We start from the raw sequence: 20888 nt of genomic DNA on the forward strand, positions 1-20888 counted from the left end.
ATACATCTGATGAGTTAGAGAAAAGAGCATCAATGAACAAATAGCATTTTCTAGGTGTTTTAGGCATCCTTTAAGTATAATTTTGGACAGATCTTGGCCTGACTCTCATAAAAGGTGAAGATTTTTTCCTAATATCATTGGGGAAAAAAGTGATGGTACAATCACATACCAAATGATGGTACAGACCTTCTGAGCAGACAAACCTGAAATAAAGGTGTAGCAATGCACAAAGATTCATTATTATTCTGCCTACTTTTAGGCACAAAAAACAAGAGTCTGATGAGTATCTTAATCTCCCTCTGTAGGCTAAGGGATGAGATAGACTCTCTCACTCTGAAAGACTCTTTCTGGTGGATTGGGGAACCTTCCAGAGCTGCTGTCTCTGCTGTTTACCTGAGGCAGTGTCCCCATTTCAGTGCCTTGGGCTCCAGTTCAGGGCAGCCTGAGCAGAGATGACTGCTGGCCTGCAAGGTCCCACTTTCCCTCCCCACCCACTCAAACTACTCCAGGCCTGTGCTGCTCTGTTTCACCTTGGTAATCTGGCAGAAACTTAAAAACCTCCACTGAGTTATTTTCTGTTGGATTAACTATTAATACACTTAATAAATATGTTATGGCCATTTTTTGTTTTCTTGGGATTCCTTGTTTGGAGCTGTACCGTGGAAGTAGCACCCCAATAACTTTTGAAGAACTAAATAGTACTTACCATTTTTCCTGGAAATGGCTGGATGAGAGCAGTGCACCCCACTGATATCTCAATGATTCCACAAGGCCATCTTCCATGAGTGTAGCAACACTGACTGCTTAGGCTGACAGTCACTCAAACAATTTTGCAGTGCAGAAAGAATTACACAGTACATTTCACATCCCAAAAGTGCAAGGTGACAATAATTTTTCAAAAGATCCTAAAAATGCCTTGGGACAGAGCATCAAACGTTTTAAGAAAGGGAAGAGAAGGGGAGCAGAGCTAATGAAGTCCTCAGGTGTGTAAATGTTCTGCTAATAACAACCAGAACAAGTCTGATCACCTGCTGGCTTCACTGATGCCTGGGAAAGAGTACTAGCTCAGCACATGTATAGTATTTCTGGATTTGTTTTCAGTATCATTTCAGTCTCTAACTAAGTGGCATCCTCAGAGCATGGTGCCACTAAACCACACAGATGGTAGCAAATATTTGTCTGGAAGAAAACAGAAATTGTTAAGTATTTATAGAGTTTACTATCTCAACTCTGTGTATTATATTAAGCTTTCTATATTTATTGCTAAGAGAAAAATGGAAATACTAAAGCCTTAAATTGTTTTTTTCTCTATTTAGGGTAAACCAAGACCCAAAATCACTTGGCTGAAAGACGGTCAAACTCTAGACTCCAAAGATGTGGGAATTCGGAACAGCAGCACGGACACCATCCTCTTCATCAGAAAAGCAGAGCTTCATCACTCAGGAGCATATGAAGTCACTCTTCAGATAGAAAACATGTCTGATAAAGTTGCAATAACAATACAAATAATAGGTAAGACCCTGACAACATCAGGATTAAGCCGATCACGCAAAACAAAATAATGGCCAGACTGAGGCAACCCAAAGGTCCAACCACCTCAGAATCCCTCCTCTTTCTGCAATGGTTGGTTCTGTTTCAATGGTTCCCTTTCTCCAGAGGCTGTTTGCAGATGGTAGGACAAAGCTCAGGGCAGGGCTAGTGTGTGACCTTATTTTCCTACTACATTTTCCCACCTTGAAATTATCTGTGTCCTAGAGACCGTCAGAGAGGGAGGGATAGATATTCTTCGTGTTCCATAGCTCTTTAGTGATCTTTAGTGATCTTTTTCTTGCCTAATTTTATCCAGTCTGTATTTTAATCCAGGTCTAGTTTGAGAATCCAAACATCCTTTTATAAGGAATTTCATTTTAAGTACATATACCTATTTGTTTTAATTCGAGTCTGTCTCCTGACAATCTCATTTGACATCCATACAGTTTTGTATCAGAAAAAAACATGAATAGTCATTCAGCTTTTCCATGCTACTCGTGATTTTATAACCTTCAGTCCCACCCGCCTCAGTTAACTTTCTTAAGTTTTACTCTCTTCATTTTGACTATTTTCAAACAGATGCTATTTCATATCTTTGATCATCCTTATCAATCTCCTTTCTATCACTTTGAGAAAGACAGAATTTCAGAGTTCTGGTCTTCTTAGGCATAGCCATATTGTACTCCAGAAAGGAAATGTGACTCTTGGAATGGACGGACTTATACATGGGGTTTTTTCATTAGATAAGGATAGGAAGGTAAAATCATTGCCATAATAGACCTCTACAGTTCCAAAAACTAGAATGCACAGTCCTGTGAATTTGAAAAATTCACATTTAATGCTTTAACTCTGTTAAGAGTGTCTAGTTAGTCTGGGCCTTTTTCTCTATTATACAACTTCCAGTCTCTTTTCTAATGTCATTGCCAAAGTTTCCATAACTTCTGTTGGGATTATGTGAGAGCTGTTCTGAGATCTTGCCTATTCAGATTTCATTATTGTTTAGCCAGAGCTTTTCTGTTTCTCCTCATTAGTACTCTTTTTAACATTTTTTATTACTGTTTTTATTTCTCTTTCCCCACACTTTCACACTGTTAACCCAAATTTCTTCCAGTGTATCAATACATTTTTAGAATATGTGTTTTGGCCCAACTCCTAATGTTTTGGAATTAAAAATGCTGACTTTGCTCTGCTTAAAGTTTTATTAATTATGTTGGCAGAATGGGTATGCAATGGTGCCAACAGCAAACAAGAACAGCACAAAAAATTGGAGCAAATGTGCCTTAATACCAGCAGCAGCTTCTGCTCAAGAGGATGACTGCAGTTCTGCAAGAGCAAAATAAGTAAATGGCAGCTAAACCAAAATAATCCCTAGGTGTGGATGCCCCACGCCTGGAGGTGTTCAGGGCCAGGCTGGATGGGGCTCTGAGCAATCTGGTCTGCTGGAAGGTCTCCTTGCCCATGGCACGGGGTTGGAACTGAAAGATCTTTGAGGTTCCTTCCAACCCAAGCCATTCTCTGACTCCCCTCAGGTAAAGGGGAGTAGTGCACTCTACATTCTAATTTATCTTCCTAAAACTGGTTAGTTACTCTTGATTCTGGCCATTGCTCTTAGAGCATAGCACCAAGTATCTTCTGCCTATTTTTTTGTGTAGAAAGTCACAAAAACATTTCTATCTACCATTGCCAGAGAGTTATACCATACAGAAAATGAAAGAGTGAAAAAAAGAACTAATGTTATCACATAAGTAAGAGTTGGAGGACAGGCATTAATTTTGTGCTTCTCGGGCAGGTTGGTCAAATGGATGGGAAAACACATATTTCATTAATTCATGACCAAGAAGAGAAAGGGCTCATAACATATGCAGATACTTCTGCAATCAGGGCATCCACTCTGATTCTTGATTCTGTTATTCTAGAGGAACTACCTCTTCCCAATTCTGTTAACTGCACTTTTTGTTCCCCAGATTTTATATTCTCTTGGCATGACAGAAATATGGGTGATTCAGGCAGTCTTTCTACACTCCTAGTGGTGTTTTATCTGCTGTAGAAGACCAGGATGAAAATCCAGCCTGGCTTTCAGAGACACAACAAGTCAATCAGTGATCTTTTGAGGTGTCTTTTCATCAGCTAACTTCCCCTTGGCAAAAGTCTCCTTGATGAAGAAGTAATGCTTGTGGCTTCAGCACCTATCATTTTTTGGGGTAAGGCAAGAGTGCAGGTAGCCACAAGCTCTGCTGCGGTGATGAGTTAGGTCAGCTCCTGACAGGAGGAAACAACTCTGTTACTGCTATCATCTTCCCTCTTTGCCAAAACAGTTGTTGCCATTTACTCTACAGATCCAAAAAAAGTGCACTTTTTCTATGGGAATGGAATGTTTATTAAAGACTTTTAGAAAGTTCAAAGATAATGAAAATATCTCCAACCTCTGGAGAACACAGTTCCCTCAACTTCTTTCACCCCCTTCATGAATCAATAAATTATGTCTTCCATCATGACTTCTATTGACTGAAGCAAACCTCAGTTCTATTATACTTTATTTTTTCAACTGGAATTAATTCTTTTCTCATTATGCATTATTTGAAAATATAAATTATAATTCATCTTTGAAATATAATTCACACTATCTCTTCTTCCCATTGTATAAATTTCATTAGTTTGCAAAACTCCTCAGCTGAGCTTGTGCTGAGGGTAAGACAGAATACTTCTTCAGAATATAAATCCCCATTCTGACACAGTGCCCTACAGAGGAAAATAATTTGAGTCAGAAGCATCAGTAAAAGTTTAACTTTTCCCATCCTCTGTCCACAAGCTAGAGTTCTACTGGTTATTACTGAGAAAGAAATATTCTACCATTCTATCAAGAAATTTTGGATTGATCTTCTTGCAGATTGCATTATCCCACTGAATCACAAAGATCAAGAACATGAAAACCTATGTAGCAAATTTATCCATCTCTGCCTTTTTTAAGGTTGTTCTCCACACATAGGCAGACAGGTATGTAGTATGAAAAATCCTTCTCTTAAATCAGAATAGATTAATTGATTTCTGTATAATGAAATACATATCTAACAAATCAGCTAGGTTTTTTTTCTTCTAAGTCGTGATTCAAGTTAACAACAAATGCATTTCCACATCCCCATAAGCAATGTTGTTCATTTGACAACATATTGCCATTCCCTACTTCAGAAACAGAGGAGAAAATGTAAGAAGGCTTTACCTGGCTGGTGGCTGCTGAGAAGATGGCAGCTTTTTCTCTGAAATGTTAGTTAAGATAGGCAGAAAGAGGATGATAAATGGAATGAGAGCCATGCATACCCTTATCAGACATCATGCAGTGTTCTAATAGGCACCACTTTGAAGGAGGACAGTAGGGGTCAAACCTAATTATAAAGCAGTTTTCAATTCCAAAGTTTGTCAGTGAAAAGAGAATTAGCACATTATGATTTGATGTAGAAAGTCACAGTTCCCCCAATAACAAAGGCTGATTTATTACTGGTTTGCATATCCTTCTTTAAGGAATTAAATTACAAGCCACATATAATTACATTCCTCTGTGCTTTGCTCATCTCAAACCTACATCCATCAGATTCTTACCATTTTCTTAACTTTTCCAGCTTAGCTACACAACGGGGAGACAGTTTCCCTTCAGCTGTCTAGAATGATCTTGAACCATTTTTCACTCAATAACAAGATGAACAATCCAGCTGTACCCAGCGGGCCCCATAACTGGGTGCAACAATCTAACATCAAAAAGGTGAACTGGTGTCCTCAAATTAAAAATGACAGAAATATTATTTAATAAATCTAATCTAAATCTTACAGCATTTGACTAAACAACATGGTATAAATAGGAATGATCCTCAAAAAGAAAAAAATAAAATTATTATCATTTCATACCAGGTTGTTTTTCTCTATATTTCCATGTATCTTAAAAAGGACACAGATTTCTCTGTCTCTTTGAGAGTTTGTTCTTTTTCTAGCTATTACAGAGAAATCACCTAGTGGGCAAGCTAACAAGCACTGAGCCAAGAGGGAAAAGGTGTATTCCCAACTGGCTGGCCCTCCCCAGCTGGAAGGCACATACCCCATTGTCCTGGTAGTTATAGCAATGTAGATAAGTGGCCAAGAAATTGCATTGAGGTAACAAAGTAAGTAATAAAACTGCAGTTAAAGAGTTAATCACATCCATCCAAACAACACAATCTTCTTATTCCATTTTAAAGATGGTACTAATTAGAATGTGTTTGCTATTTCTCCATAGGATTCAGGCCTCTCAAAAAAATATTTAAAGGGTATTTGAAAATTCCCCAATTTTCTTGTTTACAGTTTTAACTTCACATTAATGAAGTGTGTTGCAATGGAATATTACAGATTGCTATCAGGTTCTATTATTTTTTTTCCCTGCATGGGGAAATGACAAAGCTCTTGAACTAAAAGCTAAGGTGTTTTCTTATGTCTCCTCTGCAGACAAGCCTGGTCCTCCTCAGAATATAAAGCTTGTAGATGTTTGGGGATTTAATGCAGCCCTGGAGTGGTCACCTCCCCAGGATGATGGCAATGCTCAGATCTTGGGCTACACAGTTCAGAAGGCTGACAAAAAAACAATGGTAAGAACTTGGCTGGGTCTGTGGCTTTGAAGGGAGTTAAACCAGCACCTGCTCTGGGAACACAGAGACTTGAGGAAATGACTGACTTCATGACACTCATTTGTGTGTCCAAGGTGTCCTGTGGCACCTCAGAGGCAATTAAACATTGAAAAATGGAATCTAAAAAGCCCCCAAAAGGTGAAAGATTAATTTAAATACTCAGTAGAAAATGGAAGAGAGACCAAGCCTGTGTAGTATCAGGTGGCGACTGCATAGACAGCTCTCCTTAGAAGGTGGAATTATACTTTTTATTTGCAATTATATTTTTCATAAATGCAGCAAAAAATTGAAGGGGAAGGAGGAAGAGTTAGACTTGAAGTGAGATGCTAGGCATAGCAGGGTATGTACTGGGAGAGGTAGGCATGCCTGTCAAACTGGAAAATATCTTTCTTGGGGAAGACTCCATTAAGCAGTCACATTCTGAGCACACATCTTGTACCAGATTCCCCAGATAAAATGTGGCCAAAATATGGCAGAGAGTTGAGGGAATTTTTTTCTCAAAATGGAAGCATTAATACACCTATCACACTCCCAGGATATAAAAGTAAGAAAATAGATCAGCTGATCTTCACAGGGAGCAACATAATATCGATTTCACAGGTTATTGTTAAATACCTGTCTGCCCGTCTTTACCTTCTAGCAAAAAAATTCTCTCCATACCAAAAGTAGCACGAGTCTGACCTCTCCAAACATCTTTCTAAACAGTGCAGTCTTGTTGCAGGAATGGTACACGGTTTTTGATCACTATCGTCGCACAAACTGCATCGTGTCAGACCTCATTATGGGAAACGAGTACTTCTTTCGAATCTTCAGTGAAAATCTGTGTGGATTGAGTGAAACTGCTGCAACCACCAAAAATCCTGCCCATATCCAAAAAACAGGTAACATATTCTTCAAACCAAAGATCACAAAAGCCTCTAAATACCAGAAGTAATCCACTGGCAAATGGAAAATACAGTTTTACTAGCTGCACCCCTAAAGATATTTTCATTATTTAGCAACCAGCACTTATAAAGAATTTTAGTATCAAGAGCGTTTATCTAGGCAGATCTCGTGTACTAATACAAATGTTAGTTAAAAAATATTTAATCACACAGTCTTCCTAAACTATCTTATCTGAAGTAAATAATACAGCTGGGGGATTGTATTTATATTTTGGGGTTAAAAGTTGAAGATGTCTGTGGTGGAGACTTTCCCTGCACACACATTTTTAACAGAAGCTGAAAACTGATGATTGCTGGGACCTTTTACCTTAACTAACATACATGAACATGAGATGTGTTTTAGAATGAAATGTATTTAAAGACTTGTTATATCACAAATGCCAAAAGCTTTGAAGCTGCTTAAAATGATACAGACAAAATAATTGACATATAGATTGTACCCAAGCCAGCAGTTGCTGGCCAACACAGTTCTTACCATTTTGTCTCTCTGAACTGCAGGCACCACGTACAAACCCCCTTGTTACAAAGAACACGACTTCTCCGAAGCTCCAAAGTTCACCCACCCTTTGGTGAACCGCTCTGTGATCGCGGGGTACAACACCACACTCAGCTGTGCCGTCAGAGGGATCCCCAAGGTACAGTCCCCACTCTCTCTGAGATGATTGCTACACCAAGGCAAGAATTCCTGCCAGCTCAGGGTGGCTGATGTGGCATGGCTGTACAGAGGAGCAGCAGAGGCCACCCAGGCATGCCCACCTCGCTCACACCTGAGGCTGCAGAGAGGGGGGCAAGTGCACAACCAGGGGGCAACACAGTGAAGGGGACAGAGGGGAGGGCACTCACTGCCCAAGGTGGCACCACACCACTGCAAGTGTACCACCTCTGCACAAAACCTCCTCACTGGAGAAGGTAAACAACAACAAAATGGTCTGCTCACAATTTATACTCTGCTCTCTCCAGACTTTGAAGAAAAGAGCAGCTAAATGTCATCTACTGTTCCACTAACCAAAGGACACAGAGGAACAGCAGTTTTTCTGTTACACCCATGCATCCACAGAAGTTTTTGACAGTCTGAGCTATTTTGCAAAACTAACTAGAATAAGGCCTGGTCTCGTGTGAAGTTTTTTTGTGGGGTTTTTGTTGGTTTGGTTTTTTAATCTCACAGGAATATTCTCTCATTCTAAATATATTTATGAAAGTCCCATCAAAGGGTACATAAAGATGTACTATTTTGTTAATCAGGAACAAGCAGTAAAAACTGTATCAGCTAGGAACTAAATTTAGACTTCTCAGAAAAGGGAAATAAGATTTTTGTCGGCAGTGAAGGAATTTACCATATTATGACATAATCTTGTCCTAAATATAAATTAGCACAATCCCTTCACGTCCGGCTGCTTATTTTCAGCTTCTTTCACTACCTCATACCTATGAAAGGATCTGATTGCTACAGAGCAAAACATGTAACAATCACTCAGTCCAAATTAAAAAAAATCATTTGCTGTATTCATTGGATGAAGAAGGAGCTCCAGATACAACTCAAAAGTAAAAAGGAAGCATATCCATGTAAACTGCTTAAAAAAAACTTTACAGAATAAACACCAGCAACTGTAGACAAAATCCATCTTCCAGTAGCTACCTCAGCTTAGAAACAACAGTGTTCTTGACAATATTCCCTCTTGGTTAACTGACATCTTTGTGCATCTGCATCCACTTCATTCTGTTTCCATGGTTTTAAGAAGATTCTTAAAAAACCTTCTCCATTTTACAGCTGTTCTTGTGCAGTAATGGAAGGCTTTGCAATTGCAATTCAGGCATGCTAGCTCCTCCTTCCCATTAGCCTGAAGGACCCAAATAGTCCTCAAACTTCAGTACACCTAATGCTCTTAAAGCAGCTTTTCCAAATATGTTGTCGTACTTCCATTGCCCAAATTAACCTTGATAAAATGTTTCAGTACCTGCAGCAGTGCTCTGCAAAAGCTCTCATTACCTTATGTGGATGAAAAGTACCCAGTTCTTAATAACTGTAGATTCTCAAGCACACCTCAGGACGATCTGTATGGCATGGAAAAGTTACCACTGCAAGCAGAGATTGCGCTCGTGCCCTGCCAGTAATGAAGTATAACAAGAGACATATACCCAGAAAGATAAAGAGGCTATGGACAAACAAGGAAAAAGTGTAAAGGCAGGGAAATTCCAGCAGAGATCTGTCAAGAAAATTGAGCAAGTGGCAGGTGGGATGCACAGGATTGATATACCACAGGCCAAAGACAAAAGTGATTCCGTAGATTTGAATGCACTCTGTAAAGACAGTGCAGTAGTTTTGGGGTTTATGGATGAAGAAACAGAAAATGTTAATGGCTGAAAGAAAAACAGATAAATGTAAAGCTTGGTTTTCTATTCTTTGAAGACTGTTTCTTCACTGTATGTACTAATGAGCTTGAAATAAATAAAAGCAGTTTGTTTCATATCAGATTTTTCATTTTCAAAATTTCATTTATAAACATTAAAGGCACATTTTCAGGTACTATAAACAAAGCATAAAAGCTTGAACTGGTATAGAAGCAACCACTTCATTCCACAGTGGAAGCCAACAGGAACTTTATTCTTAAATTCCTGACGTTTCTAAAGATCTGCTAGAGAGTTTGGAAAATCCTTTCCTTGACCAAACCTTGGCATCCTAGTTTGGCCACCCAGCATCTGTGGACTTTTATGACACCTCTGTTCTAATAATCTGTGACATTTAATTACCCTTCTGTAAGATACTTGTAGCATTCAAATACATTTTAATAAGCACAACTAAATAACTCCTAAATGAATGAATTTGTAGACAGTTAATAGGGGTTGGGTTTGGTTTTTTTTAATTGCAATAAAAGAAGGAAAAACCCACATTTTCTATACACTATTTTGAGTTAACAAAAATACTGAACTTTTGAATTATTGGTTTCATGAATTTGTACTGAATGAGATGTTCCTTGAAAAATTATTAACAGTGCTTTTTAAATACTCCTCATAATACAATTTAGCCTTTGATGGCTACACTGAGGCCACAAGATCAGGTGTAAGTCTTCCATTCCCTAACTTCTGTTTTAAAAATCTTCTTTTTTGTTCTTCAGCCAAAGATATTCTGGTTCAAAAACAAAATGGATCTCTCTGGGGATGCCAAGTACCGCATGTTCAGTAAGCAGGGGGTGCTGACCCTGGAGATCCGAAAACCCACTCCCTTTGACGGAGGCATTTACACCTGCAAAGCTGTCAATGAGTGTGGTGAAGCTGAAATAGAGTGCAGGCTGGATGTCAGAGGTAAGCAGATGAATCCTATGGTAACCCTAACACTGCAATGAAGAGAGAGTAATGGGTAGTTAAAAGGAAATAAAATCATAATTCCCCTTTACCTGATTTTTTGGGTGGTATATAAAATGTTTGTTAATTATGTGCATCAGCAATATTGTTTTTTTTCATTCTGAAGCGTTGTGATAGATTAGGTTACCTGCTAGGTAATACAGATCTGATGGTGTACAATAATTGCACTTCTGCCTTCCTATTTCTAGAGCAGATACTTAGCAGTGGGAGGGAGGTCTATCTACAGCCACTGCACTGAGGAGAACTTCATTAGACTTTGTGCTTTTTCCATAACTGAAGGTTTTAAATCAAGTCATTGGCTATTAAACATATGTAAAAGGTAGTGTAGGCTACATCACAAACATTTTTGGAACAGTAACAAATTATTTTTTGTCAAAAGGACCAGGAACAAATGTCACATGTTTATAACACAATAAAAAATATCAAATAGCAAACATTTTTTGCAAAGCTGCCAGCAAAGTATCAATACAAATGTATGTAGCATTACTTTGGGTGCTCAAACCCAGCAAAAGCTACAAAAGTGACCTACATAAAGTAATTGATGGAAATCCATTTTTAGCACAGCAAGCCTGAAGGTATTTTTCTACACAGCACCAAGTTGAATATTTGACTCAGTGCTAAATCAGGAATGTGCATACAGCACTGCAAGTACACCTTGCAGTGCTGGGTGCCAATACCCTCAGGGCTCACAGATTAATTTTATCACCATCTGAAGCTTGATTTAGGAACATTAAATCTTCTTAGAATCATCAGATAAAAGCAACTACTAGAGAGCGTCCATATTTCACTTTCAGTACCAAGTCTCAATTTAAAATTACCATTCTTTAATGTCTGATAATATCTTGAACTTTTTTTCATTCTCCAGTTCCTCAGTAAAACTCTGAATCTCAGCTGATCTGCAAGTCAAGGTAAGAATAAAAATTATGGAAAAAAAGAGCAATGGCTGTTTGGTCAGATCTATGAATAAACAATCATTGAATATTCATGGAAGAGACTTTTTAGAATGTTTATAATGTTGGTGGGACATGTGCATTTGTTTTGATTTCTATTTGTTTTTCAGTAGTCAGTATTTCATGGGTCTCCACCTTTAATACACTGTGCCACTGTAAAAATCTGTAAGAATAACAGAATACTTGGTTGTCACCTTTTCTTGATTCACTACAAGCACCCCCTCTAACAGACTGTTATTTATTAAAGTAGGGCTAACTAATATCAACAACCTTGCTTCAACAAAGGAAGTATAGTTAACATTTAAATGCATCTAGGTGTGTAATGTACATTTTACACTTTAAAAGAATGAAGTAGTATAATAGCAGCCAGGTAATGTATTTGACAATAAATCCATCTCTCCATTTTCTATCTCAGCATTAGAGTGGAACTTGAAAAGAAGAAAAGTGAAGAGATTAATGAAACACAAATTCTGCTCATTTAGGAGTCCTGCTCATCTTAGCAATCACTTAATCCACATGTGCAAGGAGGCAGCAGTATCTTGTAATGTCCTGCTTACTCTGTGTGTTTTCAGACAATATTTCCTCTTTACACATATCTGTCGTAGTTAGATTGCCCTTGTCTCCACATCAAGAAATTAAAAGAAATCAAGATAAAACTTTTTCCCCATTACATATATAAAATATGTTTTTTTTTAAAAATAGTAAAATCATGTGAAACTGAAAAAACCCTAGTCCTTTCCTAATATCTGAAACAAGCATAAATCCCCCCATTCTACAGTTCACTCCATTTTCTTTTTGCAGAACTCTGACATTCTTCATAAGAAACAAGTAGCTCAGAATAATGAAGCAGTAAGATATTACTTACAGTATATAATCATTATACTTGTCTCTGCACAACAGAATGTAACTTTCATTCCTCCTGTTTTTACTGTCAGTGAGTGCTTGAAATATCCACTGCTGTGCCCTCGAGCAGAAGTGTGTCCAAACCACCATTTGGGAACCACTGGCTATAGCTACTGTTCTGGGTTTTATAGAAAATAATTCCTTTGATAATTACTCACTACTTGTTTTCTAGCTTTTAAAAAGACACCAGCATAGAATTCCAGTTATTAAATGTTTTTTTCTACCAATCAGAGACAGCACACGAATCTACAAGGATAATTTTGCACATCAAATGAAACAGTGAAAATTCTAGCAAGGGAGACAATTTGCATGTAAATAAAAAACTTTAAAGAGAAGCTTGGAATGAATGTAAAAAACTCACTGTCATAACTCTTCCTGAAGGTTTGTTAAAGGCTATGAGTGATATGGAAGCATTTTTGCAGATGACTTTGTCTAAGCAAATGACGCAATAGCATTTCTAGCTTCTCACCTACAAGTTTGGGGAGTATTTGTGGTAGGCTTTTTCCTGTGGTAGTTGATAGTTTCTGACTGGGAAGTACATTTTAATGATCACAGGAGATGGCAGGAAGATTATATTAATCCAGGCAGCATTGCCTTTTGGAAGAATCTACACAATGGAACTCAAGTAACACTCCTCCTCTGCCTCCAACATGCCACTTGGGATGGCAAAGCATATCTGACACGGTGTGTTAGTTCTATTAACCAAGCAAATGCATCTTCATAATAAAAGCACTGATGGTCATGAGGTGTGTATTTTAATTATTTCATTATGATATCAGAACAGAAAGGGATACCCTCTAAAACCAAAGCACACTTATTCCAGGCAAACACTTGTCTGTTGCACATTGTTGTTATTCAACAAATAAACAAAATTTAAAAAGGAAAATATGCAGCCAGGTTTACATTGTTTTGTGCTTACATTTTCTGAGCAATTTTTTTTTAAAAAAGGCACATACCACAAATAAAAGGCAGAGATGATCCATATTCTATAGAACCTGTGACCAGAAGGCAGTGGACCAGGAGGAACATCCCAACATCTGTGGGACAATGCGTATTGCAAGGCAGTGACTGAATTGCAAGAGTTGGAGCCTAATTCCATAGGGTCTCCTAAGAATGCTGCACTTGAAAAACACAAATTAGTTTTGATTTCCAAAACTTCCAGTGGCAATGAGTCAAATGCAAATCCAAAGCATTACAAATGAGAAGCACTAACTCTAGCTAGGTTTTTTTTAAAGTCTTCATAAAAATTCTAAGTTCCAAACACTAACTATTCCCCACACTGAAAAGAGGAGAAGGGGGAAGGTGCACCTGCAAAGTCTCAATTTCCTGTAATTGTTTTGAGAAAGGTCTTCAGAAAATGGTAGGTGTTTCTCGATGTTTTGCAGCATATACTATTGTCATTTATCCGTTCAGTGGCTGACACAGATCCTAAAAGTAGAGCTACTAATTGCCCATTAATTCCATGCTGGTAATAAACAAATGATTAAGTAAATAATCTTCATCCCAATCTGATTAAAACCATATACACTGACAAGCTTCTCCCAAACCTACCTAGTTAAGAACAACAAAGCATCTCCCAGTTTTTCCCCCATCACACCTGAAAGACTACTTGGTGAAAGACAGTCTACACTATCATTTCCTGGGTGAGATCTTCTCTGATGTAAAATCAGCCTTATAAATGTCATGGCAAATATTCCTACCTTGTAGTTGCTGAGTACTGTTAGAAGTGTGCAAGGTTTGTTCAATAGTAAAAGAAAAAATTAACATAGGTCATAAAATCTAAAATTTCCTACCTAGTAGTATTCTCTTTTAGCAAATTAAGTGCCTTTTGCTTTCAAAAACAGCAGTCCTACTGAAGTTCTTCCAGTAGTTTTCTCCATCAAGACAAAAAAATCTGATATTGCTCCAGTAAAAAGACCCTTTCATGTGAAAAAATGTATGTAACTTAGACAAACATAACCTTTTCAGGCTGATTTCTATCCAGTTGGATGTGAAACTGACTTTAAGTTTTGATGCTTCCACAATTTCCATTTGAATCCTATTAATTGAGGCTGCTGGCTGCCTGTTCAGTGTACCTGCCTTTCCTTCAGACTATGAACTATATACCTGATGGAGATACTTGGATGCTTTGAATTAACATATGTAAGACTCATTTGAAGCACAGGTATGTTGCAGAACATTACTAGAGCCCAGTGCTTCACTTCAGGTGAGAAACTTCAACTCTAAAATATTATGACAAGAAGCAGCACCTCCAGTACTCCTACCAGCCCAGCTCTCTCAGGGTGGCATTACCTGCCAAACAAACCCTCTGCTGACACTTCAGCCTAGGACAACACACATTTGACACCACAGCATCAATGCTTTTGTTTCACTCATGTTTTCAGCACTGCTGTGTAAATACTTTAAATAAACAATATTTACTTACTCCTGGCAATGGGAAGCTTCATGGAATACACTTCATAAAAGCCACCAGCTGGAATTAAACTGTCAAATGCAAACAAACCTTGTCTGAGTACCTTATTTCCTTGAGATTGCCTTAGTCCTCAAATCCTGACCATTATTCTGTGAGCAAATAATAATAGCAAAATGAGTCAATGCTTGACCATTGCTTCTGAAATAACAAAGAAAAGGGCCAAAGAGCTCTCTCATGCTGCAGCACCAGCTCTCCCCTTCAGTGCCAGGAGCTCCCCCATCCACTTGTCAACTCTTGCTCTGAGAGATTATTGCTCAGGGCTGCAAGGCCTGAAAAAAATCTCTTCAAATTGTGGTGTGAGCAGAGCAGATTAAGGTAAAGCTGCTGGGTTTCCTCCTTTTCCTCTTCAGTGGGGCTACACAGAAGCTGTCAAAGGCTGCGGGGGAGTTAACGGATGGCCCCCCATGGAGATAATTCTTTTTTCCTATTAACAAATAACAAGTGGATCAGTTGAAGCTAAAGAAGGAAATTACAGTTATGTTCACACAGCAGTCATGACAGTGACTGTTTGGCAGAGCTTCTCAGGTTGCAGCCTGTTCTGTATTCTGCTATCATAGATCCACAACTATTACTTTAAAACTAGCAGGCTTATCTGTGGTGACACCTGCAGAATAAAAGTGAATGTTGGTCCTTTCCTGAGCCTTTGTTTTCTGACTGGTTAATAAAAATCTCAGAAGTATTTAATTCCCAAGCCACCATAAATCCCAAGTATATGCTCTAGTACTAAAGCTATTCTTGCAGAAAGGGTGCCAACCTCTAATACATTTTATACCATCCACAATGCAGGTGAATACTTGTGTGTCCAAGGAAAGGTAACCTGTGTAATAAGAAGCTATGTTTCCATCAGTGTATGTTGTCACCAATGTTTCCATGACCTAGGTGATCTACATGACCTTCAAAGATCCCTTTCAACCCAAACTTTTCTATTATTCTATCATTCTTAAGCAGCTCTGTTGCCTAAGCTACAGTTCTTATGTGATATAGCAGGGTAAAATGCAAATTAAATAGATTGAGCTCAAATTGTCCCAACAAAATGTTTATGGAAAGTGCCTCACCTGTCTTGAGATTATCTTCCTCTTCTCTCTGTAAGATGGAACAGTTATCTTTACCAACTCTTCCAGATTCTTCTAGCCTTACTATATCAAATCATATATAAAAATTCAGTTCTACTTGTAGCAAATTACAGCGAGAGATCAAGACATTCCTATATATTACTTTAACAAAATTTTCAATGCAGGACACGCCAGACATTTGAAGATAGCCTCAGTACATCTCACCTGCAGGTTTCATTCCTATGAGAAAGGATTATTGTTCTAGCTAATTTCAAGAGAGGTCTACAATTGAGTAGAATGAATCAAAACACAAGAAAATATTACTTGGTAGAACTTTTTCCTTAATGGAATCATACAATGGCCATTTGATGGACAGTAGCAAGAGAAACGACTTTTCTGGAAGTCAGAAAAATCATTTATGTTGCTTTGATCACAGAATTCCTTTGAAACAAAATCCTTGTATGTATTTAGGAGAGAAGTTTGTCATTAACATGTCTCAGAGCAGGTTTAGAACTACAAGCTGTTCCTGTCTCTTTACAAATGAATTTTATACGAACAGTCTGCTGAGATTAAAAATAGCCCCCACTGATACCTTTCAAGTGCTTACCAAGAAGGGAACTCTATTTTAGGGAAACAAAAGCTATCACAGAGATATCCTTTACTTGTCATTGGGCAGGGTCCCCACAGCAGTCTGCATAAGCAACACATCCTAAACAGCATGAACTGGTGAAGGTTTAAAAGAAACAGATAAGAATAGCCTCACTTATTAGGTCCAGATATGGAAAAAACAGTCAAGCATCTGCTTTCTGTGCCAGACAGAAACATTGACAATAACCAGCCCTGAAAGCACAGATAAGTGTCACAGTTATGAACACATTTAAGTCAATAATTTTGTATTAGCACAGTTGCACCAAAGACAAATAATTTTAAAAAGTGACTAATGTAAAATATATAAAACATCAGTGGATATTTGAATATAAAATGAAAATAAGTGTTAAGTGTGCTCCTTTTTTCTTCTTACCCATGGATAATAGTTTGAACAGGGTTTTGTGTTCTATGCAATGTATTTAGCAAACACAAACAATATACATAGTTTCCACTGTTTTGCTTGGAAATATAAATTGTGGGACCCAAATACAGGAACCCAGATTGTAGATGGATACACTTTAACCTTTGAAAAAGTTGAATTTCCTTGGTACCTGTCATAAGGCTAACAATTGCCCCAGAAATCCAGATATATTCCAGGAAATTATGATCACAAAAAGACTAAGTATCAATATAACTCTCAAATACACTTTTGTTACTTACTTACAGTTTCATGTACCCAGGAAAAAAAATGGCCAAAAAAATCTAAGCTTCTCTTCTTCTTTGTAGGTGAGCTCATTGCATGTGATGCCTGAAAAGAAAACCCCAAGTATAGTAGATTTTGATCATAGGAAAGTCCTCAAAAATTTCTACCTGAAAATGGGATTTGTTCTTCCTCACTGGTATAAGGGGAGACAACTGGGCTGTGTATTTACAAAGCATAGTATTTGCCTTTATGATTTTTGTTTCCTACAGTACTGAAAAACATTAACAATTTATGAAAATATTTAGGCTACAAATCTGGTTTACACCATTTTATTTCTTTTTACTATCAGATTAAATGGTTGAGCCATTTCTAACATGCAGTGTAGGGAAGAGCTACTGCTGGAAGCTATCACAGAACAGCAGCACTAAGACTGGAAACCTTTTTCTTTCCTTCTAGAGCACTCTTCAGCACTCCACCAAAAATAACTTGATTTAAATGCAAGAGGAGTAAGGATGGAATAAGGCTGAGAATGAAAGATGACAGAGCAGTTGGTAAGGACAGGAAAGAGGGATGAGAGACTGTGACAGGATGCTGGAAAGGGGCAAGGACTGGTCAAGCAGGTGACTGGGAAGAGCATAAGGCTGAAATGCCTGGGCAAAGAGGCTGGGAGGTGATGATGGCCACAGAGGCAAGAAGAATGTATGGGAAAAGCTCCAAAGGGAAACAGATGGAGATGATCTTATGGGAAATTGAGGTGCAGAGTTGAGCCTGACTGGCTGAAGAGAGTGTAGGCCAAGGATGTGTGAGGAAACAGCGAGGAATCCAAGCAGGGCGACATGTAAAAAGAAGGAGAGTTCTTTGATACCCAGAGCACTATGGATAGACTTGTACTCACTGGACTTAGTATGAGAAACTGAAAAGGCAAAAATGAGAGCAAAGAATGAGAATACAGAACCAGAGTTTTCACATACTTGAAGGAAGCAACTATTTAGACTTGTACTGGTGTTTTTCCTGACACAGTTTGTTCCTTTTTATATAGGGCTATTCTGGGAGATGGGGATTTCTATTTCTATGTAGGTTCCTAAATCACTATAGTAACTGGTGCAAATAGAAGCAGGACTGTTTGCCCTTGGATGACATATATACACTTCTTTGTTGGACTGAAGCTTTAAAACAAAATCCATCAGTGCTAGAACCACTGTGCTGCAGAAGTTTCAAAACATTGTACACCTATAAACAGAAAGTTAACTCACAATTTTACTAACCTTGGTATAAAAGAGATCATTTTTACCATATCCGAGTACAGTACCTGCCTGAAAGGGGTCCTCTCTAAGCCTGTCATGTCCTCAATTCCTTGTCACCAACATCAAGCTTTTAAACCTTCAGACAGTGCTGGAAAGAGGGATCACATATCTACTATTTAAAGCTTCATCACATTTCCACTATTTTAGTGAAACAGCCACACTGGGAATGGCTGTAGAATCTCCAAGCTGTTGTTCACACTGAACACCTTCCAAGGGTGTCACAGGGTAGGGCTCTGTGTGAAGCCTTTACCAGCAGCACAGGCAAAGTCACCACTCAGCTGCCTGGGAGTGTCCTGCCCTTGTGACAAGCAGCTGCCTCTGCCTGAATTGTGACTTCTGGAACAGCAAGAAACCGTTTGGCATTGCCTTTTGTATGACAAAGTCTTTTGCACAAAGCTGCTGCTTCTTGTTCCCAATTTCCCTTCTTCTGGAGCTCTGAGATGTTTTGTTTCAACAACACCTGGCTTGTCTAAGAGCAGAGACTTTGAGTTTTAAGTACCACTGGAGTCAGAGTTCAGCAGAAACCATTTTTTTCCCAGAAGGAAGATCTTGCCTCAGAGGCAACGTCATGTGACTTTCATCCCTTTGGCAGTCAAGGGGAACTGGGATGTTGCTCTTTGTGAGAAGCTTAGCTTCCATTTCCTGCCTGGTTCTGAATTCTGTGATAACAAGAGCCTCTGCCTGACACTGGGGCAAGAGCTGATTTGTTACCATTGCAGGCAACTACATCCTTATTAGAAACACACTCTGTGAGCCAAAAGCCCTCTTCTGGCATGAGCAGCATCATTCTAGAAATATTTTCAATATTTTTGCAATGTAACTCTCCATTAGGCTTACAATCACAGCCAATTTTCCCATCCACTTAGATTACTAAGCTAGAACTTTAGTTAGAATTGCAATTCTTAATGATTTATATTTACTAACAATTAAGCTTTTTAATATCAGATGAACATTTCATCTTACTCTGCTATGCTGAAAGTGTTAAAGTTGGATGGTAGAGATTATCCCAAGTTAGGAATCCGGGAGTAGGAAATTTTTACAACAGGTTTTTTAAAGTAATGAGATCTTTCCCTCAACCTTCAAGATGCTTTTCCCAGACATATCCTTAACAAATTTCACTTAATAAGTACCAGCATTGTGACACTCACTGATGCTTAAACTTTTAACCTTTAAATGTGGACCCACTCGTATTAGAAGTGAACACTGCATTCGCAAATAAAACAAAAGCATTTCTGGAACATCACAATGAAGATCTGATAACCAGAATACAGATAAATTAGTAACTTAGGTTCCACTTTGAAAATTTCCAGGAAGACTATTCGCAAATTCCAGCATATGCAGAGAACATTTAATAACTGTCACTTTGAAAATCAACTTCCACAAACAAGAAATTTTAGCAGAAAAAGAAACCTGTTCAGCCATAAGGAAGTTTTAAGGTAAGTTTATGTTCTTTGTCACATTTGTGTAGAAGCCTTGGAAATAACACAAGCATTAAAATAAAAATGTTGCACTTTTGAAATTCTTAAAAACTAAGACACAGGCTCCTCCTAGTGGTACAAACGTAGGAATTATTCTTTTTGTGTTAGGAAATTTCTAGAACGATTTCTAGGTAGTCTGTTAGCCTAATTAGCCTGTTAGCCTTCCATTTGGTTCTGGAAGGTTTAGAGGCCTCTAAGTTCTTACCTATTGCCAAAGAATTGTTACTTAATGATCAAAATGAGTGGGACATAACTAAAAACACTCGCAAATGATTGTAGCAATTTTTCCCTCCAAAACAAAGTTTATCTATCTCTTAGTGCTTTAGAGTGATGGAGTGGAAAGGATGGAAGACTGTAGTCCAAAAGATTTATGCTTTTGTAATAATTTAAAATCAAACTTGCATTTGCATTTAGTACCCAGAGAGCAGCACTGGGCATTCAGTAGTGGAAACTGCACAGCATGTCATGGGCTCGGGTGAAGGTGCTACACCCAAAACATCAAGCATGCAAAACATTTTATGTATTTCAAAAATGTCCTCAGTTTTGAAGCCAAGTCTCACGTAAAGAGCAGAAGCCCAGTGTCAGAGCAGTTGCTGAGCTTGTTACTGATTCATCCCAGCCATGGAACAGCAAGATCTATATTTAGCCACACTTGTCTGTCAAAACAAATTCTGTCAAAAGGGACAGAGGGCCATTTTTATTATCAAGTCCTTTAAAAGTCTTATTCTGCACTGACGTTTCTCATCAGCCTAAAGCAGACTGCAGCTTATGTAATTTAAAAGGAGCTGTATATAGTAAATGATGTGGTGCATTTAATAATCTTCCCCCTATAATTTTAAGTTGATTATGTTAATAGGCCTACTAACATAATTACAACCTAAAAATTGAAATGGTCTACCTCAGTGGGACCCAGCATTGCATAAGTGGAACCTCTATTGTAGACCAAAGTGCTTAAGT

The 20888-nt window shown here is 38.2% G+C and overlaps 1 protein-coding gene across 1 annotated transcript in view; it reads left to right on the forward strand.

Annotated features, from left to right (window-relative positions):
- Positions 1–13078, forward strand: part of MYBPC3 (myosin binding protein C3) — a 61523-nt gene extending 48445 nt beyond the window's left edge. The window contains exons 27-33 of the mRNA XM_059848213.1: positions 1317–1512; positions 5998–6137; positions 6898–7057; positions 7619–7755; positions 10234–10420; positions 11346–11388; positions 11846–13078. Of these exons, the coding sequence (XP_059704196.1) occupies positions 1317–1512; positions 5998–6137; positions 6898–7057; positions 7619–7755; positions 10234–10420; positions 11346–11356 (831 nt within the window). The 3' untranslated portion in view covers positions 11357–11388; positions 11846–13078. The remainder of the gene's footprint in view (positions 1–1316; positions 1513–5997; positions 6138–6897; positions 7058–7618; positions 7756–10233; positions 10421–11345; positions 11389–11845) is intronic.
- Positions 13079–20888: the final 7810 nt, after the last annotated feature.

This window comes from Haemorhous mexicanus, chromosome 6 (genome assembly GCF_027477595.1).
Source record: "Haemorhous mexicanus isolate bHaeMex1 chromosome 6, bHaeMex1.pri, whole genome shotgun sequence".
NCBI classification, from domain to species: Eukaryota; Metazoa; Chordata; class Aves; order Passeriformes; family Fringillidae; genus Haemorhous; species Haemorhous mexicanus.